The sequence below is a fragment of the Siniperca chuatsi genome, linkage group LG11, assembly GCF_020085105.1.
Source record: "Siniperca chuatsi isolate FFG_IHB_CAS linkage group LG11, ASM2008510v1, whole genome shotgun sequence".
Classification (NCBI taxonomy): domain Eukaryota; kingdom Metazoa; phylum Chordata; class Actinopteri; order Centrarchiformes; family Sinipercidae; genus Siniperca; species Siniperca chuatsi.
In genome coordinates, this window is record NC_058052.1 from 12,821,850 (window position 1) to 12,847,875 (window position 26,026).

Sequence of the window (26,026 nt, forward strand, 5' to 3'; positions counted from 1 at the left end):
CTTTCAGCTCTACATACTTTTTATCCCTGGTTTTCTTTTCTGATTTCTTTGAGTTACTGTTAGGGCAGAGTGCAGGTCCACAGCCTGCAGGGAGGCAGCTGTTTGTCTACTCAAGGGGGTGATGGTGATGAAAAGAAGTCCTTTTATTAAGCCACTTTAAACTGACCACCTGTACAGCTACCATCCACTGAGAGTGTGCCATTGTGGGCAAACAAATGCAGTACAACATAAAACAGAATTTGATTTAACACTTTAAAGGAATGTGCACTAATCTGTTTGTGGCTTCACAAACTTCACTAAGATCCAAGAAGAATAGTAATTCATTTATAATGCATTTGCATTTAGTTAAAGAAAGAAAAAAATAATTTACTAGTACTTCTTGTTGTGGTTTACATTATATACATTAGTTTCATCACCGCATGCAATAATGTTTAACCTGAAATGACATAGAAGGGGCTTACAGTAATTTGAAAAATTTGTTTAGTCCATTAGTATGCAAAGCCTATGGTAGCATACATATCAATTAATGTCACTGCAGAAGGACATTGCGGGCTAGAACACACTTAGATCTACTTCAGATATGACAGGCACCTGAAAACAGCCATACAGAAATCTGTGCTTCGCCCCTACCCCCAGGGCATCACACAGAAAATGAAAAGCCCATAAGAATTGATTCCCTGACGAAACTAGATGTGGCGGATGTGCTATATAAGGAATATATGTCTGCTGGAGATAGTAGTACTTACCTTCTCTCCATCGATTCCCTTTTGCCCTTCTGATCCAAGTTCCCCCTGCAATGACAAGATTGAAAGTTAAAAGGAAAAGACCCTCATACATTTTTTTCACTTTTACACCCAGTAGGTCTAAACAATTTGGCACAGTTCTTTAATACCACGTTCTAGTTAAGCATTGCTGGAATCAACCAGACACTCTCGAAATTACGAAGCAAGATTGAGGAGGAACATGGTCGCTCTGAAAAGCTTGTTTTTAGTGTTTCATAGAAGATCAGATATTAATTACAAAGGCTAACGAACATTCATACATTCATCCACAAATATTTCTACGAAATGTTCACATACCTCTTGTATTTCTATGAACTCCCTTTAAGCATTTAGGAGTTCACAATACTCAGATGCCACCAGGGCGACATTGTGTCCTACATGCACTACCATGTGCCACAGTAGCAGGGCGTAAAAAATAAATCCTTTCTAAATACAACTAAGTAAAAGTGTAAAGGGGGTGAGAGTATCTAGAACATTTTGTCCTGTCCTCAGTGGAGCAATAAAGTTAAATCCCAAACTCTAAAACTCACTCACAGCTCCTTCAAACTGAGCTTAGCAAGTAACTGCACACTTGCACCAGTGACACAGATACAAAAACCAAAAACATATTTGCGAAACAGACACCAAATTCCCAGCAATATTGTTTTCTTAGTGAGCTCACAGCATCATTTCAGCTTCAGCAAAGTCTATATCATGTGTAAGATTATACGTATGTTGTCAGGGAATAAGCTGTTAGAGGCTTATTTCCACAAATATAACATCTTAGTGGCTTATTTCCACAAATATCTTCCTGATAACTGATTCTTCTCAAGCTACCCAGTCCCTACTTTCCACACACTCTGCCAGAAATGTGTGAGACATCTTGGAACTTGTTGGCTCTGTTATAAGAGTGTAACCTATACAGTTTCATGACCTCAGCTGGCCCATAAAGCACAAGCAAACTGCCATATTATAGTGTCCAGGGCAACCATATCATTACTCTTATGATATCGACAGCTGCATGAAACAGTTGTTCTCACAACATGGCTACCAAAAGAGCCTGAAAATGTGTGTGTCTTAGGTTTTGTCCAAGGGCACCATTTAAGCCAGAAGTGCCTTGTGCCATCTGTACAGAACACGTGTCCATAGATCTATAGATTACTAGTAATAATATTACAAACAGACACTCACACATTGGAGTGGAACACTGGAACAGTAAAAAAAAAACCTTCATGGAAGAGGAATTGAGCTTAGGTATAAAATCCTACAAGACATGGTACTGCGCATTAGCATCAATATCAATACCACTGGTACTGCTTTTGATGTTTTCTTGTGCACTGTTGTGTAAAGAAACAGCTTTAGCTGGCTCCTGTACCTCATCTCAGAAAGCACAAGTGGAGAGAGCTGTGCCATTAAGTGTTATTCTATATTCCATGTATCAAGGTTCATCAGCAAATATGTCACCCCACAGTGAGTTTAACATCTTCAATGGATATAGGTCCAGGATTAAGCCATCTTCTGCATCCAGGAATGATCCTATTTACTGCTGATGCATAAACAGCTTCCACAATGATCTACAGTACAATTGATCACTTGAATGCAATAAAATATCTATAGTCTATGTATGTATTTTCTTCATTTTTCTGAGAATACTATCATAATCCCACAATTTCTCTGTACAATAAGTCATGGAAACAACACACATGTACTGGCATTACAATAAGTGGTGGTTCCTGGTGACTGGACACGAGATTAACACAGGCATCCAAGATGCCACAGTTGGTGGTCAACAATCTTACTGATGACAATGTCATATAACGCAATAAGCAAGCAACAAAATAGTGACGTAAAACATCATATTTACTGAGAGCATGCGAAAACTGGCAATTTTCTCAGCTCTTCAGGACTGTAAGAGCAACAGCGAATTACAAAACAAGCACTTAGCCAGTCTTAAAGCTTCCATTAAAAGCATATGCAATTGTCTTCCAATTCAAATGTCCACAGCAATGTCTGTCACTCCTGACCCCCACTATTGGCCTAGGGAGGGTGTAGACAGTTTACATATTACCTCAAATACGTATAAAGTTATACAAGCCATTTGTTTTTCACCCAACAGCAAAGCGCTTCACCGAGAAGGCATAACTGAGACGCTGAGGTTCACACACTCAGATCCAAGCCCTCTTTGCACAGGCAGCCCGACCATCTAGCAGAAGTTGCTGGTGCAGCGACAAGAACACGATCCCTTACTGGCTTCCCACCGAGGAATACAGCTAACTGTGTCCAATGGGGCGCCTGGCCAAACCAGCAGCGCCGCTGCTTGGGACTGAACTTGCGTCTCTGTAGCAGTACCATTCACCCGGCGCCAACCAAGCACCCACTTGCTGGTTTAATTTGATTTTGAAATTGCTTTGTTTTCTGTGTTGCTGTGATGGGGTCAACACAAAGCAAGCCAGTGATTCAATACAATGATGTTAGAAAATCATCTCAGAGAGGGGCAGTGAGTGAGTGCGTTCACTGGATCAGAAAACCATGCAGTAAAAAAAAAAAATCAATTTGAAGTTCAAGGAAGTTTGAGTTCATGTCAATCACGTCTTTAATCACAGCTTTAAGTGCAAAGCAACACTAGGGAATGCTGAAGATAAGGTTTTTAAGTTGTTTCAGAAGTACCTTATGTCCTGGGTTTCCTGGAAGTCCGGCCTCCCCTGTGTCGCCCTGTGACGGAAACAACACACAGAACAGTTAGTGAAAGGTCTCTCGTTCACAGATTAGTGAATAGCTTTATGAAGGCTTGTCATTTCGTCAGCGGTCTTGCTCCTACAGCTGTTCTACAAGTTCTTGCTGACACAGTGGCTCAGCAGCTGCAGACCAGGATAATATTTCCCAACAACTGGAAAGCACAAATCTTAACCTTGTTAAGGTTCATTGTATTATTTTAATAATTGTATCATTTAAAAAAGAGGACAGGATGGGGCGACAAAGGAAGAAAAGCTTGACTGTCTTAGGGGTATAACATTACAGAACCGTATACGACAAGACAGAATGGGAAAGGAAAGGAAAGGGAACTAATTGTCTACAATACTGTTAAGACAGAGAAGATGGAAGTAGATAAGTATTCAACAAATGAAGCTAACACAGAACTTGCTGCAAGCTAAGAATCTAATTAAACATGATGCCCATTCATGGTCACATCTTCATTTCAAGCCCTGTTTGCTAGAACTTAATAGGCTTGTTTAGGAAGAACAAGAAAATGTGGCCAAACCTAATAACTAAGACGTTATCTCTATACCATGGGTTATGAACCCACTATTCTAGACAACATGCCCACTCTACCTTTTATTTGATCCATAAAAACACAGTTCTTTAGTGAAGTGAACAATTGACTAGATATTAATGATGTGGAAAGATGTAATACTTTCCATGGAGCCAGTAATTAGATGATTATGAGAGACGTGAGACAAAAAACATTCACAGCTGCTGATGTCATTCGTTAAGAGCAGATAAACCTCCTATAAAATGTATATGAGAATGTAACTATTTCACAGTGCTTTCATTTTTGTCTTCATTCATTTAAATTTTCTATTCAACCACTGACACAAAACCCTTTTTAGAAAATATAATAATATTTTAACACTGATGAATAGAATAGGAACAATGGAGGGTTTTGACAGCTAATCAAAATTCTGTGTCAGTGCAATAATAAATAATAAAATTGAATAAAATTCCTGGAATTATTCACTTTGGCGGTACAATGGGTATAAATTGAATTAGAGGTTACTAATTGAATACACAAGCTATAAGGGCAGGAGAGTTGTAAATGGTGCAAAACAAATTAAGGGGATTGTAAAAGGGGAAGAAGTTTTAATTTCACCATTATGCCTGTGTTTTTTTCTTTTGCATGTACATGCAGGAGCAGTAAATCTAGTAATACCAGGGTTTATGTGCAGGGCCATAGAAAATGGATTTCCTTTCAAGTAAGCTGCATTCTTATAACCCAATCCTTATCTGTTTAATTTCCTGAGGGATTCTGGATTAATCATAGAAGTTTAATCCTTTTGCAGTGAATTAGAATCCTCCATCAAACTCTGACTGTAATGCGGGATAGTACTTTCTGTTGGAGTAACACAGCCAAAATAATCCACACACACTTTCCCAAGAAACCCTCTGTGTAGGTCACAATGATTGGCCTGCAGTTCTCATTATGGGTATTTTAAATGCTCTAAATTGCCCAGATGTCTTGATTAATCTCTACAAAGTCAAGCTAAATTGTTAATAGGTATACTGACTATCTGACTACTTTTTAATCTCATACAGATTGAGATGCTCATGTTTATAATTGAAAGTCTCATGAGCTTACCTTATTAACAGTATTTGCTATGACTGTGTTACCCCCTTTTAATGTATTATAATGTAAATCTAAGAGTGCAGCACTGTTTAATAGTCACTGGAACTCCCTTGGAAATTTAGGGATCAATATCCCGGACAGATTTATGTGCAACAAGTCAGAGCGAATAAGAGAAAAGCAATTACTACATGTGATAATGTCAAAGCATGACGTTTCTGATATACTGCACAGATGGCTCAAAATAAACTACTTTTCTACTGTTTTTTTTCTCACAGTGGTAGTGGCACATAAACATTTGCAAATCCCACAAGACGTGAGAAACATTTTCATCATCATTTCATCAGTGACATTTTGTTGTCTTTAAGTATCTGCTGCTCAGAATGATGATTCTGTTCCAGTTGCTTATTTCACTAAAATGAGTGATGTCAGCTAATGTCAGTGAATGGCATAGTGCAGGCAGAGCTGCATATGATATGATGTCAAAGCAGTATATGCTTTGACATCATATCATATGCAGCTCTGCCTGCACTAGTAAATCAAATATACCTTAACCTCTTGCCATGTTTAACCAAGAGGATTGTACCTCCGTCTATCAAACATAGCAATTGTAGCTTGTGTGGACTAATTCAGACTCTGAATCAGGTAAATTAAATTATCTCAAAGCACCACTGTCAGTGTGCTAATTGCTGGAGTGGCACTCGAGCTGCTGTGCCTGTAAAAGTATTGATTTCACTCGTTTAAACAAATGCCTCCTTGCCGGAGATTTATTAAGCCAAGATTTAACCTTAGATTACATTTGGTATTTTTCCACACTGAGTATGTCTTCATCGCTCATACTGCAACAACAAGTCATTACACTTTGCACGTATAAGGAAATGAAGGAAGTGAACAAGGGGATTAGGAGGAAAAGGAGGTTGAAACGAAGATGATGATGAACCTCTCCAGACCCGAGGTTGGAGGAACAATGGGGAGAAGTAGGTCAGAAATTGACACCATATTCACTTCGTCTTTACAATAAAATAAATGTCAAGAATATAATACAATAATTGTTTATATTTACTTTAACATTTCATCATGTAAATAAAGAATGCTGTAGACAAAGAAAAGACAAAGAAAACCTATTAACTTCAGATTCAGCAAATTACAAATAAATTAGACAAACAAATCACATTTACCTGAACATACTATTAATCCAAAGTGGAAGAATGGGTCCAATATCATCATATAAATAATGAATTATGAAGAATATGTTTTTTCTGAGTAAAAACAACGGTTTGGTGTTATCAGCTGATGGTGCCAGTTTACCACCATCAAACTAGAGGGCAACTTCATTGATTTAGTGTTCAAGCCTGTAATAGGATTTGTTATAAATTTTGTTGTTCAGTAAGTAAACAAATGGTGCCAAGTATTGATTTGTTGAAGACCTGAAATTAGATTTCAGGTGTTAACAGTATGAGCCACTGACTCACAAGACATGGTCTGCAGAAATAATAGAAAAATGGAATGGCCTATTATATTGTAATATAACAGCTCAGAAATCTACTACTCAGTACACTCTGAACATGCTTTTTCTGTACACAGATGATCTTTGCAGATAAAAAAATGTGTACTAAGGGTCTCTTTGGGTGTGCTCTTTGGCTGCAGTTAAAAACTAACTTGGGGAATATATAACTATTTGCAAAAGAACATGTGATACATGTGATAAATTGCCTGATGCATTCTTACCCACTGAATATACAGTAGTCATATCAATTAGCAGCAAGTAATTAATCACCAGCACCACCAACACACTCAATGTGCACATACACGGACACATTACAGCTTGAGCGCTGATCCCTGCTAGGTCAATTAAGAGTTATTAGAGGCCTATTATAACACATTTACAATCTGATCAGAACAATCTGTTGCTATATACACACAGTTTTAATTTAAATATTCTATATTCCTGACTACAAAATTCAAGAAAATGGGTTCCCACATTTAATATACAACCATCTATGACTGTTTTAAAGAGCCTTGTCACCTAACCATATAAAATGATAATGATAATTACAAATATAAAGCTATAATACTGTATATGTACACACACACACACACACACATATATATATATCATATGCTCATTATTCCCAATTTTTCAATTCCAAATTCCAGTGCTGGGCTCTACAGGTATAATGATTTTACACTCATATGTGTGTCGCTTTTTCTGCCTTCCAGTAATGGTTTTCCAGGAACAAAAGTCTAACAGTCATCCTGCATATCTTAATCCCACAGCCACATCATGGTAATTAGGACACTGACCCCAAAAGCCATCTGGTCTTATCAGGCATACAGTACCACCACCTGTTCATCCGTATGAATTCCATTCATAGCCGAACGCATTCTTCCTTGGTTCTTTTTTTAACCTTGCACAGACAGCTAAAAGGGGATTATATACTCCAAACGATGTGATTGGTCTAGGGAAAAATAATACTTTTTTGTCTGGGTATTTGGTGGTTTGTTTATGTTTTTTGTTGTCCTCCAACCAACACAACACCCAAAATTGTCAGTGACTGGGCATTTACCATGTACAGTTCCACCCGTCTATTGAGCTGTCATGGAGAAAGGATTCTTCCCTTTTTGAACTACCTATTTTTCTAGTGATTGGACAAATGTATGATTTCCCAATTCACACACTTTGGGAGATTTGGGAGAAAATTCACTTTGTAAAGGTAATTGTATGGTAGCATCTCTGAAGGACCTTGACTGCTAAACATGAAACTTTGTCAGACAGTACAGCATAGACATTTGCTTGCTGAGAGAGACATGGATTCATCTTCCTCTAACAATGAATTTATGACAAAATATAAATCTGTTCTACAGGGACTTGCTCTCTTTCTTGACATTTAGACCTTGCAACTTTCCTCATTTGAGAACAAAAGTATGGTTATTTACAACAAGAGACAAAAACAGTGGCCCAGTGGTAATACTCTCTATGATTAAATCAATTTTTCTGCATTATGTAAGACTAGCAGTGAATTGTGGATGTTGCACGTGATGCTGCCCACTTACTTAAGTCTAGACTGCAGTCAAAATATTGTATCTCTAACATTCACTTAACCCCTGAATGTTTCCTTTTAAATAAATACCAAGAACAAATAAGTACATATATCAATATCATAAAAATATTGTCCATACCTTGTCTCCTTTATCCCCTTTTTGTCCTGAAAGTCCAACTACACCTTGCAGACCAGCATTTTCCTGTGCACATAGTATACATTAGTAGGATTAAAAGATGTCTTGTAATCAAAGAGAAAATGTGGCTATTGCTATTGGATCTCTTTATCACACACATTTATGCCATCAACATAAATCCTGGACATTTATGATACTGGACTGTGGTTCTGACTTCTGATTCATAAGTCTCAAAAGAGGCAGGCGTGTGTGAGCCACTCTCTTGGTCTGGGTTTGTTTAATTGCTTTAAGACTGTGCCCTCCTATTGCCAAAAGAGAGAACAAATCGCTGGAAGTGAGACTATTTACTTTTTTAGACTATTTACTTTTCTAGGTGCTATTAAAGCAGAAAAAAAGAAAGAAAACAGTACAACCAGTAACTAATGGGAACAAATTAGTTTATTAATAGTATAAGTCTTATGTGCATTTTTAAAGAAAACTCCCACATCTAAACTGAATTAATTTTGATGATGACATAAGACCTGAAAAAAACTCTAGGTTCATCATCTATTAGTTACTGTTGCCATAGTGATATATGACAATGCATAGTGCTACACATTGTTATAGAGTATAAGCTGTTATTGTATGGATGTTGCATATACAGGAATATAAACTAAAAGCTATGTTTGTTATCAGTTCAGTTGGTATTCAGTTGGTGATATTGACTGAAATAGCAGTGTTTTTATTGTGTTCTAATCTAGGACCCCAAGACGTTGATTTGACTGTTGATTCTTTTTGTAATTTTCAGGCAAAATTAAAAAATCATAAAAGACTGGGTGTGGAATTGGACATCACCTTGGAGCTGTACCATCTGCTCCCATGATGCTTTCAGGTCTCAATTTGCATTTTAATCTAACATTAATATTTGCAGTTGAAAGAATCCTTTTGCATTTTCACAAATTTATCACAGGGTGCAGATTTACCGTGCTTGAACAGTTTGGGAGAATTATACCTGTGTTTACTAATAGATTATGGCTATACTGCCTGTGGTTGGCATCCAAAGAAAATACTTTTTGGTATAAATGTCCTTTAACTAGCTGTTTAGCGCCTATAAAGGATTGAGTGCATGCAGTGTAAATCAGTGCTGGTTCAGTTACAATAGACATTACACTTACTCAATGAGAGGCCCTTGTTGGGTGGAATTGATTGTACCTTTTCAGCTGGACAGTGACATCTGTCAATTGAGGTCGGCTGAGACAGCATCTGGGGGAGCTGGGCTGTAACCGCGGGAGGGGAAGTCCCATTAAATGTCTTCTCGGCTTCACACTGGATCAATACAGAAATTTCACCAATTAGGCACCTTCCTTTGTCATGTTTGCTTCATGGCAAAAAACTCCAAAACCCACTGTAATGCAGCACACTTAATCTAAGCTAACCTGGGTTTTAGGTGGCATATATTTACATACTGCAAATAACAAATGTAAAATGCATACTGTGCAGCGAGACTTAGAAAGTACTAAGCAGTCAAGCAGTGATACGTCCTTCTCAAGGTTGTGACAATTCCCTAGGAGTAACTTTACACTGACATGACAGCATGCTTATGAAGACATGTAATGGTAAGAGGTCAAAGGTCATCTCCCCATTTGGAATCACTGTCACTGTAAAGTTTCAATCTGGGGACGCATACCCTCGTGGACAACACAAAAATTTTGTTACACTTTCATTGTCTGATCACATTGCATAAGATAAAATGAATGTACGTAAATCAGTGATCTACTCAAGTACAGTTTTCTGTCTCAGAATTTTGAAGGCAAACATATTACATATATATCTTATTTTTTTTTCTTTAGTTGTGAAATGCATTATAAATGATAAAGGACAGAAAAGTTAAATTCTTACTACTCATTGCTTGTTGTCATTTTATTTAAAATAAACAGTGGGTGTTACATTACCATGGTGAAACATCATAGCGCTTTACCTTTGGCTGCAGTAGCTCACAGCAATTTTCCATTTCAGCCATGTAAGGGTCACAGTAGATTAGAATTTGTTTCAGTTCAATCTGTGGAAAAGAGCTCACATTAAGGGACCATTCCAGCATCATACAATAGTTTCATCATCACACCATGCTCCTCTTTTTACTGACAAAGGTCTGCTCACTGGTTAAGACAGTACAATTTAAATTCGAAACTGTCAGCTGTTTTAGCCTGAAGTTGTCCTTATACTGCCATTCCCATTACCAGCAAAACAGTTCAAAAACTTCACATCTAAACCTGAAACATCAAATTTAAAAAAGGCTTCAACTTCTGCATGAATTGCAGCTGCTTCACAGCAGAACTTGAACCGTAGCATTTTTTCGGATTTACTGACTTACATCTTTACAAATCACATGGACTAAAAAGTCAGCTGTTAATGCTACTTAAGCCAAGTTCTACTCAGAAGCCTTGGGTGACCAAATGGCATAGCTGGCCTAATGTTTTTTTTAGCACTTTGGGGCATCTCTGAGAACGAGAGTAACAAATATGACCCAATAGAGGATTTACACAGATTAAGAAAATATGACCCTAAAGCATGTTTTAAATACCTTTTGACAGCATTGGGAGGGCATTTTTAAAAAATTATGTGAACATAGTACTTTATTGATCGAAACTGGAGACGAGAGGAATAAAACAACTCCACCAACACTGGTAAATCCTTAGATGACACAGTGTAGATTTAGCAAAAGACAAAAAAAAGATGTTTGCATGGGACATACATCTACAGGCCGCCCATCCTCCACTCTCGTAGTGATGAGCGTGCGCCCACTGGGGTCAATGTTGTCCTTCTCATCGGTCAGTCTCCTTTCTATTAGCTTGCAGTCAATGTAAATGGAGACTATGTTAAACTGTACAGAAATGCTCAGCTTGTGCCACTGACGATCAAAGAGGGCATGTAGGTCACGGCTCTTAAATGTGTAGCGGAGAGCGTTCTTCAGCAGGCCCTGGAAAGAAAACTCCACCGCCTTCTTGCCACCATCAACCACAACAGATACCTGAGGAGCAAAGAAGAGTTTAAAAACAGGGTTCTTGTCACAAAGTAAAAACATCCATCCCATCATATTCTAGCATATTTGTAGATACTGAAACTGATATGTGACATTAAAAAATACAGTGGGGCTCACCTGACTGCCTCCTGACTGGTCAAATATCTGCCAAAGATACCAGCGGTCTTTCTTTGTAGTTCTTCTTACTCGGAAGATGGTGACAAGTGAGTATTCACTTGAAAACCCATTTGGGTATATTAATCTAAAAAAAACATCATATAACACAGTCAGATTCTCACAGAATATAAAAATAAAATCTAAACCAATCTTAATCTAAACTGAAACATCATAAAAATGAAAGATAGCCGTGTCAAGTGTCATTTCTCAACATTGAATGTAAATCCTTTTAAAGCATTTAGTGGCTGAACAATGAACCAGCCAATCAACTTCAATGATCAATAAAACATTTCAATATCCTCCTGCTGCAGAGACATTCACATAAATAAACCTGACCAACTTGATTCCATTTAGCTTGATGAATTTTATACTGGCTTCCCTGTCACTCAGATAATGAAAACATACAGAAATTGATTCAAAGTCACAGAAGCTAATCTTTTACCTTACTGAGATACCATGTGCTACAGTTATAGGGTTGTAGGTGCCTAGTGCAATGCAGCTATAGGTTTATGTGTATGACCTCAGTTGCTCTGTAAAGTCAAATAACAAGTGTGTGTTTACAGCTGAAAATGTGTTCCAGCAGAAGCAAAATACCCAGAGAAAATAGAGAATATATAGGAAAAACAATATCATATTTCAAATCACACCCACTCTCATATGAATTACAGCTTATTCAGTAACTCATCTCTCAGCCCACACCCCGACGCCCTTCCTAATTTTATACATTGCGTAAAAAGAACAACAAAACATTGTACCCTTCAAAATACTCTAACCCTAGCCCTAACTCCACACTCAGATTAACAGTCAAAAGTGGAAGAGCATAAACATAATAAATCAAGATCAGCAAAAATAATAATAATGCAATGATAAGGTCATTGAGAAGGCAGAGCACAGCCCGGGGGAGGGAGAGAGAGAGAGTTTCTTCAGACAGGTTGGAAATTAGTTTTCACTCCAATACATCATCTCCTATTCTCTCAGAGCTTCATACCCTCTTCCATTGTGTCCCTTGAATTCTTTCAGATTTCGGTGTAAACGGTACATGACTAAAATGATAAATACACCAAGCTAAAGCGCTCGAAAAATCAAATGCTTCTTTGAGAGGCCAAGGACTGGGAAGGTTATTTGTTGCCCAAGGGCTAAAGTACTATTTCAGCTGCAAATCAATATGAAAAGAGGCAGGGCAATTTATAAAAATGAAGATTTATAAAATAAATTCAACACAGAATATTTCCATGCTGCACATATAGTAACCGCTTGTACAAAATGTATTACACATTATTATAAGAAGCAGGGAATAACATAAAAGAAAAATATAAAAGAGAACTCCATTATGCATTAAAATGCAAGTTATGGAACACAATACATTTAAGCAGGTTTAATATAACTGAGATACTCCGCAGAATACACTGTAAGGCTGTTTTCTGTTAGGGCCCTGGAGTTCACACCCTTCTTTGCAAAGTCTCCAACTAAGTGCTCTTATTTCAAAACACGGTCTGTGTACAGTGTGGCACACTTGATCTCCGAGGGCCCAGAGGGTTAAGGTCCTTGACCTCGTGTTGACTGCCATCTGTGGCTAAATGGCTAAATCCAGAGCTCGTTGTAGGTTGGTTTAAACACTGTTTTTCAAACACTGAGTCTTTGGAAAAATGCTAATCTGCATGTTTAAGTGATAATGAATGAAAGAAAGGGACCTGCATTCATTTCCCCTGCTCCCATGCTACAATGCCAAAAAAACGTTTTACAATATATTGTATGTGATTCTGCCAACCCCGTCTCGTACAAGTTCCATTTATATATAACTAATTTGCATTGGCAAATATGTTTTGGAAGAAACATAACTGCCTCCTGGATTACATTCAGTGACTACATCCATAATCAGGAGAAGCACAAAAGATCACAGAGTAACACCCTTGCTGCCACAAGAGTTATAATCAGAACTAATTCCATTTTTATAAGGAGTGGCCATGTGCTTTCTGGAAACTATCACCACTCTTGGAAAATCTATTTTACCATGCATATTGCTTGGCTGACATTACTCCTTGTATAATCAGAGACAATGGTTTGACAGAATGTCACAGCAACACTACCGGTCTGGTAGATGATCTCCCGGAAGCGGCTTTAGTGTCCTGGCTTGTTAGAAATCATATCCAGGAGATTCTTTTAAATTAGACAGAGTAATCCGATTGTTGTAGCTGAAACAATCAAACCTCAGTGTTAGCCTAATTGGCTCACATCCCTATCACTGACACTCAATCCTCCAACAGATCAAAGTAGGCTCAACAATGCCGGTTTATACGCTAAATGCATCATTGGACTGTAACTTGCTCTCAGCATGAGTCCCCTTTCCTGTTTAAATGTGGTTTTGCTGTTCTTGCCAGCATGATAGAAGACTGCTACTAATCAAGCCAAATCAACTGCACACCTGTGATCTAGAAGAAGGATATTTATTACCAGTGAAGAGACTTTATATAACTGAGTGTGCATGTGAGTAGCTGAGATGTGTAAGATTGCTATGTTATCATCATTCAAGTGTAAGTAAGTGTTCCTCTGCACCCATACCTAATGCAGAGATAACACTGCAATAGCAACAGGGCACAAACAACAGACAAACATTTTCAAAAATGTGTGATCTGCCACCATGACGAGATGCTGTAAAATTCATTTTGAGTCATTTGTTACCTCCGATCAACATGGAATTGTTTTGACAAAATGTGAAATTGTTCATTGGTAGAAAATCACTGCCATGACAAAAATGCTGCTACTATTAGACAAATTGCCTCAGTTGTTTTTATTTTGCTTAGTCCAGGGTTCCTACACATTTTCCATTTCAAAATTCCATACTTTTCCAGAGTCAAATTTCCAGACTTCTCTGTAGATTTTTCAGGCCGTATTTGACATCTGAGTACAAATAGCTAGATGTTTACTATGTAAATAAACTGCTTTAAAATACAACTGTTAACATGTATGTTACTTTCCGTCTATGTATGCTATTATGTTGCCAAATAATTGCCAGAAGATTGTTGCTAGGTACTGTAGCTCATACAAATCAATTAACAGCAAATCCAGACAAGTTCAATGCACAGCATTTTATTCTAGCTGCATAAACAGTGCAATGTTCAGTTTTTGGCATGTAAATTTAAATACATTTAAATGATTGTATACCTTGTTCATGTTCATGTACAATTCACCAGGGAACTAGAACAGAGAACTAAAGTCTATTGATTTAGCTTCATGGGCTGTTAGATGGAGTAAAACATAAAACATACTTGTAAACAATGTTTATCAAGCAACTATAAATAAAGTCAACTAATAATTAGTAATTATACATTAAAAGAATGCCTTTTGAGACCTTAATATATAGGCAGCTAATAGACCCATGCATTCAAATCATTATCTGGGTGCAGTGATTTGCTGAAGTTCCATGTCACGTCTCATACACACCCCATGACACAAGTTACAATCCCTGGATGTGGATTTGACAGTAAGAGCAGGCAGGTTAAAGCACTTCACACTGCTAGCATGTGTGAGGCCGTGGGCTAAAAGGCCATTGACGTCAACATATATGGTTACAAAATATATTTCTAAACAGAAAATCAAAAAATACAGGCAGACACAGGCAAAACTGTATTTTCCAGAAATAATTTAGACTGACTTAAGAAAGAGTGAGTCTATACAATATTGATTGCAGTAAACCCATATGATTAATTAGCTGACACGGCAGTCACAAACCACTGAAGCCACATATTGATAAACAAACACAAACCCTGGTGATTTGATACACTATATCTCAGTCTCAATGGCTCCTTTATATCTACATTTCAAATACACTGATGCCCATGTTTTAGCGTAGTCTGTCCCATTATTTTGCAGTCTAAAAGCTATCTTTTCCAACTTTTGCAAAACAAGGATTGAAATGTCAGTCAAAAAAAACTATAGTCCAGTGAGACTGTTTGCTACCTTATTGCAAATAGCAAGTGTCACAAACTGGCTCAGTGAATGTGACAAAGAGCGAGTCTACGCAAGAGACTCATTTAACAAATGAACAATGGTGTGTGGAAATCAGCAATATCAGCAATGCAAGCAATACAACCTTCAAGACAGTGGGAGAGGCATCACACCCCTGCACTCTTAAGCACAAGGTTCCACCTTGACATCAGCTCTAATTGTCCTCTTGGATTCTTATAATGCAGAACTGGTTTTTGCAGGATTAAGGAAAGCGAGGGCTATAGAACACTTAGGAGTATGGTCAGCAGGAAATGAGGTTCAACCCCTGACCCAAAGTACACACCAAAATGTTGAGCTCAGACTGAGTGCCAAAGCTCATCACAAGTGTCCAACACTAAGTGGCCTGCAGCTAGACAAAGCAACAAATTCAGTTGCTCAGAGGCAATTTGACATTATATCACATGATCAAAATGAGACAAAAAGCACTGATTTCACAATATTAGCCATACCAGGAGGTTAACCCAAAAAACAAATACTCATACGCGTACGGGAACATGTGCAATGGTGAAGTCAAAGATAGCCACCACGGAGTGCAAGCTCCCCAGCCTTATCTAACTAATTCCGCTTACTATCTAACTAGTCTCAACCCTAGTCCTCAGATACTGGTGGTGGCAAACTTATGCACTGGTTCCACCAGAACCATAAGGCAACCAGAAACTGGCAACCCTCCGAAAACCAAGGAAATGTTCCATAGACAATGTCTTCTCCCACATTCTCTACCACACTAAAGTGAAAAAAACCCCCAAAAACAGTTGGTCTCTTTTTGAGATCAAACACCCTCAGCCTGCAAATAGGAGACAAAAGCTGCTCCCATCAAACACCCAGCAAAACTAATTCCACAAAAGTAACCAAAGTAACCAGAACAAAAAACCTTCATGATACTCCCAAAAATCTTACCCACAATGCTAAATACCAAAGGCACTTTAATCTGTACACCTGAAAAGCGTTCACAAATCACAATGGTCTCAAACAAAAAATGGGAGGGGCGTCATACAAGTAAAGCAAAGGAAACCAGTCATTGATCTTCTTTTGCTAAACAGTTAAGGAAAGAAAGCTCCACAAAGCCTGTAAGTTTTTGAATTGCCTCAATATATAGGAAAATGTGTAATGTGGATAGGGAAGAGACATTTGAATTAGAAATGTAAATGTAGCGCATATAAATGTTATATGAATCAGAAATGAATATGAGACAGAAGTTCATAGTCCATATGCTTCTAAAGACAGACAGCAACACTGTGCTTTAATACTGAATAGAAGCACGTTATGAATACATGTTGCCTTTTGTAGGGCAATTTGTCACCTCACACAAATGTTCCTTGACTGTGTCAGCTCCGATCTATGCACCATAATGTGTGCTGTGCCAAGGAGCTGGCAGAACATTAGCCAGATCTAGAAAGTCGAGCATCTATTGCTGCTTATCCTGCGAGTAAAATGAGCAATGTTTTAGTGGCTGTGGCAGGGGCAGAGGGGGCCTCCTGCTTCATGCAATTGCCCAAGCTTTCCTTCCTCAGCTGACATGCAGTATCACCTGTCAAAGTACTTAGATAATTGGATATGACCAATGACACTATAACCAATGACACTGTCAGCAGTGTCACTGAGAACCAGCATCTTCTTGCACTATGGGCCCAGACTGAGGGAAGGGCTGAAGTAAATGTATTTTCAGCTGGCTGACTGAACAGGGAAGGAGATCACAAATCACCTGGCTCAAAGATTCTTTCACCTAGCCAGAGGGAGAGTGGCAGTAAATGTTTACAGTTCCATGTCATGTAAAAATGCTAAAAATATCCTCCCCTCCCGAAAGAATGACAAAGTGTTCTCTTTCACTGTTACAACCTAAGGGCACAAAACAATGTTCATTGTTCATTCAAAATACTTTTTTTGTTTAAAATTCAAAATATCACTGTCCCAAGCCAAGTTTGGCAACCAGTATAGGTTCATAATGTGCCACTGGTCTTTCTTGATACAGCTGATGGTACTAAATGTAAAAGTGCAATAGGCCTTTATAAATATTATACCAAAATCATATTCCAACTATATCATCATCTCAGCATGAAGGTGAAGTCACAGAGCAGTCCCACCAGTTGACCAGGGGAATAAATGTCTTCAGTAAATGGCACCTTAGTGTGTCATTTATGTGGTTATTTTAATTCTTCTGTCTTATTATACGTTCTCTGACTTTTTTTCATTCCTTTATGTCCCACTTTGTGCCCTTAGGAGATTTCTAGAATAAACGCAATATATATTAATTCTGTTCAAATTATTCCCTGTCTAACAGCTCACCTCACAGCGTGCCCTTATTAGCCAAGGCAAATGGAACTATTGCTCTGAGCAGCGCATATCTGGGTTGCCTCGAGTCAACCCTTTCATGAAATCCAGTTATGGCTACACAGTTTTTTTTTTCTTAGCATGTCACCAGATCTGAAGGAAAGCAAGCTTAAATCATCATCATGATTTGCACAACAGAGATCTATAACGGCAGTAATATATGAGCTATTTTTACAGTATCATGAGGTCATGCAATATTTGAGTTTTAAGAAATAACCAGAACTCTGTATTCAGAACCTGTACATGAGGGAGCAAAATAGTAAAAGTCTACATGTTAAACCAAATGAAAACTGCGGTTTCATACTGTTCATAGCCTTGGCCACACATGAGTGACTGCATCTTATAGCATGCTTACATTGTGCAGTTCCATAGCAAGAGCAAGGGAGGGGTAGAAATGAAGCAGCATATAGGGAGATTATTTACTGGGTTATGGCTGACATGCAGGCTGTCTGCATGAGTTATCCTCAAATGTCATAAGGAACCAGAGTACAACATCTGAACCCAAATGATGTAGAAAATAAATGCATGCATGCTACTCACTTTGTTGGCTTAATGAGTGGACTGCTTCCTAAACGAAATGACGGCAGGTCTTCTGTGACCGTTCCCTTTCGGAGAAGAAACTTTTCTGTGAGATCAAATCCTGTGAACGGGATTACAACGTGTCACTAGATTTAAACAAGCCAATGTTGACTTATTTACAAAGCAATTGTGTTCATTCAGCACATACCTGTGATGTCTAGGGGACGATCTAAAATATCAGAAAACCTGTTTTCCTCTACACTCAGAGGGGGACATGAGCCATCTAGAGGAAAGCCACAAAGAAGTTGGTTGTGCTGGACCAGTTTTGACTAGTATTATAGAAGAACAAGTGATAAATTGAATGATTCATTTCCACAGTGCATTTCCTTTCATTTTAAAAACTAAATTTCTTTCGGAGAAATCCACATCAATCCACAGTTTTTTCCATTAATCTTCAAAACTTTAGTTTAAACTTTAAAAAATAACTGCAAGACCCTGAAATGTACTGGAAATTAAATTAAGACTGACTTGAATACTGATAGTACAAGTCTATAGTTTTTGTTCAAAACTGTCACACTCTTAGACTTTTTCAAACATATAAAGTGGATTCCCCAAATAACTGCATTAGAAAAGGGTTGTTTACCATTGTAAATAAATCCTGAACCAAAAACATAAATCTATAGAGGTATATGTGCTTGGCTTAACACCAGTATGGATATGCTATCCTCTACACATGGATTTGGGATGTAATTCAAAGTTTCAATACATGATTATCTAAAGCAGAGCAAAAGCCTTTTAATCATCAAAGATTTAACACCTGTCCATCTGCCATATGTGTACCTCTGTGTCTATCTGTCCTTTACCTCAACATCAATGAGAGATCATCCATTTTATAGATAAAAACACTAGAACATTTAAGAGAAAGACCACAACTGGTACTTTTATACTAAAATATATCAGTTTTTCAAAATGGCACTCCACTTTTTAAAGACATATGTTGTGGACAACAAACACACATACCTGTTTGTTCACTCACTGCCATTCCAAAAGTGCAAGGAATGGTATTTACAGTCCAAAGGAAAGCAGTCCATCTTAAGAAGCAAATCATGGCTCTGACACTAGAAAGCAATCCACGTGAAAACCTGGATGCAAACAGAATAATTTTTATTTTACAATTCAGTTCAATTCAATCTTAATATTTAGTAAAATTGAAATAATGAAGGAAACACTTGCCATACACTAATTTTTCCACATGCAAGTGCCAACAAATGCAGAACTAATACGCAGAACTTAACAGCAGACACAAGCAAACAATGTGGCAAAGCATCCACTAAATAAGATTAAGTTGTACTATTGCAAAATTCAGTTTTAACTGGAAATCATATCTGATTCTCCTATTTTACAGCCCCACTCCCATGTCCACTCACATGTCCCCAAATCCTCTGTGTATTTATGTAAAGTCACTCAAACTGGAGAATGCACTTATGGGTCCTTCATTCATAAGTTTTCATGAACACCTGCCACACAGTGATGAATGGAGATGTCTATACTGCAGCTAAATCATTATACTCTAAGCTATGTTTATGTTAAAGTTTCGGTTGTTAACTGGAAAGCCAAGCTGCTTCTTGTTCTCCATAGACAGTTTGTGATTCATTAGGTCTGTATGTCATCACCACAGATTAGCTGTGGAACTGTGCCAATGCGCTTCATCTGTTCAGAACACAACATGGGGAGATTTTACTATGTCTGATGTTTTCATCAGTATTTTACTTTCTCTGCAACGTCGTGTGATAATGTCCTTTTAATATCCTATCGCTGGTTGTTAGTCTACTCTCCTCCCAAACTGAATTTATTTATATTCCAAATTAAGTTTACAGTATGTGTCACAGAGTAATTGTATGAGAAGGTTGTTGGCTCCTCATGCACTGTCTTGTCTGGCTTTAGTCATAATGCCAAAGCCTTGATCTTTGTTTCTGTAGTACTCTATTAACACTGTGTTGTGTTTTGATCTGAAAGCTGTCAGCAGTGTCTTGGTCAAGGACGTCAAGGATCAAACCTGGAGACCTCCTGTTACAAGGAGGTCTCATAAACTATTTGACTAGGCTGCCAAACCAAATCTTCTGCATTAGTGTCATGACATTGCAAAGAAGGCAAGATTTTTTTAGAGCAGACATCCTGGATGGTAAGAGTATGTTCCAGAGTAAAGTCAGTAAAGTGCAGTCAGTTTTAGGGGACTATTCCAACTCAAACAAAACACTTTCAGTAACTTCTGGATTACTTTGCCTGCAAAATTGGTGCACTGCCATAATAGTGATAATCATTGTTTTTCAAGGCTTTCAAGAAGAAAGAAGAAACTCAGTAGAGCCTACAAACAGGTGCACACATTATCCAGGACTGACACTGAATAAATTAAGTTAAAATCAATTTGCTTTTGTGATTATTCTCGCAAAACAACAGGTTAGATCTTTTGATCAATCCTACAGAAAATGAAGTGCAAATCATAGCTCATAATGACAAACATGCCTTTATCAGTAATGTAGTTTTGTGACAACACAGCTGTAATCCCCTTACAAAGACTATAATCCTTCCTTCCTGGTGCACATTTATCCCCAGTTTCCACTGGGGAGAAACGACTGAAGACAGAGCTGAGTAATGAACTTGACCTCCACTGACCATAATACAGCCCAACACATTAACTTAATTTATATGCACACTCTCACAAAGTGTGACCAATAGTATTTTTCATGATACTCTCCTTCTTAAACTGCCGCTGATTGAATCAAAGGAATTTTCCCATCCATGCTGCAAGCACTTGTGCCTTCTCCCACTGGATCATAAAGTTTTGCATGCAGGCCTACAGTATCATGGCGCTTGGAGATGAAGTGACCATGCCACTTACAACTACAACCACGCATGGGCTGTAGACAAGTAGCACTACAGAGATATCACATTCCTTGTCAGTGTGAAGGCGTAATGTTATTCCAGTCATTTCTGCAAATGCATGCAATACATGCAGCTCTGAAGCCGAACCGTGCAGTCACAGTAGCTCTACACCTTTACATGACTGATTCTTATTATTGAGGATTCTGTATAGTTCACACGCGTTGTTTTACCTCATGCAGTTTAGTGTAGCTAAAGCAACGCTGCTGCACCATCTGCTGTAAACCTGCATGGATTTCAGACCTAAACTGACACAGTGAATATATTTTTGCAGGCAAACACATCAGTTAGAGAGGATAGGCACAACGCTAAACCCCCTCAGTGAAGTTACTCTGTCCTTGTCTCTCCATCATTCATTCAGTCACTTTCGGTCAATGGCAATAACTTCACTGTAACACTTTGCAAAATTCAAAGAAGCGTGTTTCTCTGCGCGACCGCTGATTGGCTGGGTGGTTTTATTTTTTAATAATTACGGGATGAAGAGGCTGATATTCTTTCAGTGTCCTGCACATTTCGCACTTTGCTGTTAACAAGTGTTGCAATACGGTACATGTTTACTGCAGCAGAGCGTTCATAAATCAGAAATAAATTCATATGGCACGTGTCCCGGTGAACACACAGATCAAGCCATGCGTAAGAAATACAACACTTTAATACCGAGCGACAACAGATGCAAAAGGTGTCCGTTAGAGAGGTATCAATAGGTTTACACGCTGATATTTACATTAAGACGATTTTTTTAATTTACTGTGAAATTAATTTGGTATACTCACAGTTGCTGAGAAAGTTTCCTCTAAGGCAAAAAGAAATAAAAAAGAGCGAAAAAAGCATAATCCATGTGTGATTACGATCAGTCTGATTCCGGATTCCAGGACTTGGAAATAAAAGTCACAGTGGGATCGCCTGCTAGATCGCGGTCCTTATTAGTTGCACCGAGTGGCCCTCCCACTCTGTCATTATTACTGAAATGCACTGACAGAGACTTCAGCAAACAAGAGGAACCCACTGAAAGCTTTCATATTAGGGGAAATAAATGCCCAACGGGGATTCAAACAAACAATCCAGTTTGACTGAGCCAGGTGCGGAAATAAAACACTGTTTGATGTATTATCATGTTATCACATTTACTGAATAGAAGGCCTAATTCACATGGATTTGCTTGCCTTTAAGGTGGCTTCTGTGTGTGTTATTGGCAGTAAGAACTAAGTCAAGCTTAAAAGTAAATAACGGAACAATACAAAAAGTCTTGACATATAATTCATCTTGATACTAGTCAGAAAAAAACAAGCTTATCTGTCTATTCATCACATGAGACCTACAGCATATTAGACATGTTTAATGAGCAGAATAGGCTATTGATGATCCAACAAACAGCTCTCAGCTGTAAAGGCAGGCCTAGCGCTGCAGCAACATACTCCATACACATACTATTTTAGTCAGAAGACGCAAATGCCATGTGGCAATACTATACTGCTATATGGAGGGCAACAACTTCAACATTCACTAACAGTGTCTAAGAGTTGTGCTGAGTCGGATCAGTGTAACTATAGGCTGTTAATTCCTCCATTATTCAAAACCCATGGGGGTCTGCTCATGTTGAGTTTCTATATGCCATATCCATATTGTTGTATTTCTATGTTTTCAGAACTGAAGGTGTTAGTGAAAACTAAATGAAGGTTAAAGCACAGGTACTTTGTCCCCTGAAGTTTGTTGTTGAATCAGCAAACCAACAGTTCCAGACACCCGGTCCACAGAAACAGGTGTTCAGGCTCCACACACATAACTGTTTAGACAGGTGATTTCAATGCAACCTCCCCTTCACCACAGAGACACACACACACAGACAGACATACTTTTCATTAGTGTGATGAAAGAAACACAGAAACCAAGAGAAATGGCTTAAAGAACAACAGACAATTTAAATGAAGCAGAGATCAGGCTATGTTTCTTTGTTGAACATTATACAAACATAAGCATTTTTTCTTTTGAGTGTTTTTTTTTTCAGCCTTTCTGCACGCCTTTGGTTTTGTTCTAATGAGGACTGAATTACTTTAATCTTTGGCAGCTGATTAATTGCTGCCTTTCTCACAGTTAACATAAGAAAATGGCTATCATTACTGTATTTTTCTGTCACTGGAATTCCATAATTACATTTTTTTTTAAAAACACTTTGCATGAAAGTGGTGGTGGTGGAAATGGACTGACTGGACTGAGTCTGGTGGATTCATGCCCTCAGTGTTGGCTCTCGTTTTACTAGCAATTCAGGAGTGCCTTTTTTGACTAACAATGGATTGATAGATAGGTTGTGCATGGGCTTTTAGATGGACAGTTTCACCATTAAACAAAAAGGACACCCTCTCCATCTACAATCAGGTTATTTTACATTGAAACCAATATTTCTGCAGGGAGGGAATTACAGCTTCTCGTCAAGGCACCTTATAACACTTATAACAGTGGAACTATTTCTTCTTTACAAAATACTTGAAATAATAAATGCTCTGAGGTCTGTGGATGGTTAATTCTGAAAAGAAACAATGTCCCGGTTTTCCATCAAATAAAATGTTCTTCACCTCTTATTGTATTGGGGTGGCAGCAGAAGTCTCAGCAGTGGATAACTCCAAACCCTTGCAAATAAAAAAGAAACTACCTGAATGGCTCAGTAACTAGGAAAATGTGTTGTTTTGTGTGATTTGGGTGAACTGACCCTTTAAGGTTAGGCCATGGCCCCTTTAAGATTGGGGCAGAACTATGAAAAGAAAATATTTGAGTTTTAATCAAATGGTGCAATTTCAGTAGGTGAATTCAAACAATAGCTTTTTTCTATTAAGAAAGTAACATAATCTACTGTGGAGATACTAATACTGAATTTTCAACTTTCACAAAAATATATAGAATAGTGTTTGGGGACTGCATCATCTTACTAGTTTGAGAAATTTTCTGTGAAAGTATTTAAAAAAGAATATCATTGAAATATATCATATTCATATTCAATATCATTGAAAAAAAGTAATTTATCAAAAATAGGGAAATTAAATTGTTATGTAATGTAAATGTTTAGCCTAGCCCATTATTGGCCTGACCAGACATTGCAAACCATCACCAACCATAATTTTTGAGAATGAGACCAATGATTTTTGATGATGTCCAATATATTCTGCTTCGCTATTTTTGTTTGGAACATAGTCCTCTACTCACAGCCCTCAATAAATCACATGCTGTCAAAGGTTTTCAGGATATTTCTTTGGCAGTGTCAAGGAAAACTGTTCAGTGAGGTGTGTGGATAATCCACAGTAACCAGGACATTGTTTTGAAAGGAAACATTGCTGTTGATTTTTTTTTAATGGTGTGAATTAAATTGTATTCATCTGACCTCCACTGCACTGAGTTGGAGACCAAAGCTCAGCAGCTTCTCAAGGTGTTTTTCCATTTCATGAAAAATGAACACTTTGGGGTTTTAAGTCCTGTTGGACTAAGTAAGCAATTGTAGGCCGTCTATAACACTGTTTTATTTTTTTTTCATTATTCTTTCACATTTTAGAACACAAACAAACATTTGATTAATCATAATCCTAATTCTAAAAAAATACATTTTTGCATTGACAAATAATGCAAGCAACCATATCCATATCATTTACACGCAAGGATAAGAGGTTCTTGACTTGTTTCTTAGATGCTGAAACACAGAAATATAAATTAAACCAGAGGTCAGAAATTAATTCTATGATCATTAAAGGGCAGATTTTCCAAAATTTTCTCTTAGAAAAGATGTACGCCTCCAGACTCTTCTAGCATTTCTGGGGAACTGCCCTTTGAAATACTATTTTAATGGCATTTCAGCTTCAATAGACAGTTCACACTTCAGTGAAAAGTATGATAACAAGGGAGACAGGGGGATGTGGCAAGCAATACATGGTCATGCTGATTCTGACCCCAAGACATTACATTTACATGTTTGGCGCCCGACGTGACTCGAAAAATATTCCAAGACATAATCACCAGAAATTGCCCTTTATGCCTTTTTTTACCCTGTAAGTCTGTGCACTTACATGTTTTATTCAGACAAAATGCGTTTCTGGTTAGGCAGTTTGTGCCTTCAGTTATTGTTTTATATTTGAGAGTTTTACATTGGTGATACCATTATTTTCCTCAAAAATAAAAAGCCAGAATTTCAAATACCCAACTTACCCTTTCGCAGCACTTACTAGTGTTTTGAAGACATTTCAGGTTTCCCATATCCAGCTGGAATGAAAAATGTTGTGTCTGTTGCACATAAAAATGTAATGCTAACGTTAAGTTACAACTACTGTCTGTTAAACCAAGTGAAGATGGCAGCTGGAAGTGATAGCTGGCTCACAGTGTTCAACAAAAATATCATTATATTATAAATAAAAATTGTGAAACATTGGACACAACATGCAAATAGACCCATTTACCTTATAATATCACTTTCGATTTTGTGATTTGTCATTCAAGATGAGCAAGGAAGTCACTTTGTTAATTTACCCTCTTTGGCTATAAGAGTCGCAATTTGAGAAAAGTTAAAAACAAATTGTATATACTATCCTCTCTAGACAGAAAACCTGTTGCATTCTTCCTGTGAATGAAGGTTGTGTTTGAAAGTCTAAACATTAGTCTAAACATTCATGTGACATGTGACTCATAGCCTTGGCTATTAGCTAAGTTAGCAAGAAGGTATGAGTTAGCTAACACTAGCCAACTGATAACTCGTAACCTTTACCAAAGGGAATTGTGATAACATTTTCATACATTTTCTCTTGACTT

General features: G+C 37.8%; 1 protein-coding gene across 3 annotated transcripts in view; it reads right to left on the reverse strand.

Annotated features, from left to right (window-relative positions):
• The window catches only part of LOC122884682 (collagen alpha-1(XIX) chain-like), a 98,295-nt gene extending 76,144 nt beyond the window's left edge, over window positions 1–22,151 (reverse strand). For all 3 annotated transcript variants that reach the window (XM_044214910.1, XM_044214909.1, XM_044214912.1), the window contains exons 1-11: window positions 22,018–22,151; window positions 19,325–19,446; window positions 18,513–18,587; window positions 18,326–18,425; window positions 11,414–11,537; window positions 11,009–11,284; window positions 10,235–10,315; window positions 9,469–9,582; window positions 8,281–8,343; window positions 3,429–3,473; window positions 747–791 (exon numbers count right to left, since the gene is read on the reverse strand). In XM_044214910.1, the coding sequence (XP_044070845.1) occupies window positions 747–791; window positions 3,429–3,473; window positions 8,281–8,343; window positions 9,469–9,582; window positions 10,235–10,315; window positions 11,009–11,284; window positions 11,414–11,537; window positions 18,326–18,425; window positions 18,513–18,587; window positions 19,325–19,412 (1,011 nt within the window). In that variant the 5' untranslated portion in view covers window positions 19,413–19,446; window positions 22,018–22,151. The remainder of the gene's footprint in view (window positions 1–746; window positions 792–3,428; window positions 3,474–8,280; window positions 8,344–9,468; window positions 9,583–10,234; window positions 10,316–11,008; window positions 11,285–11,413; window positions 11,538–18,325; window positions 18,426–18,512; window positions 18,588–19,324; window positions 19,447–22,017) is intronic.
• Window positions 22,152–26,026: the final 3,875 nt, after the last annotated feature.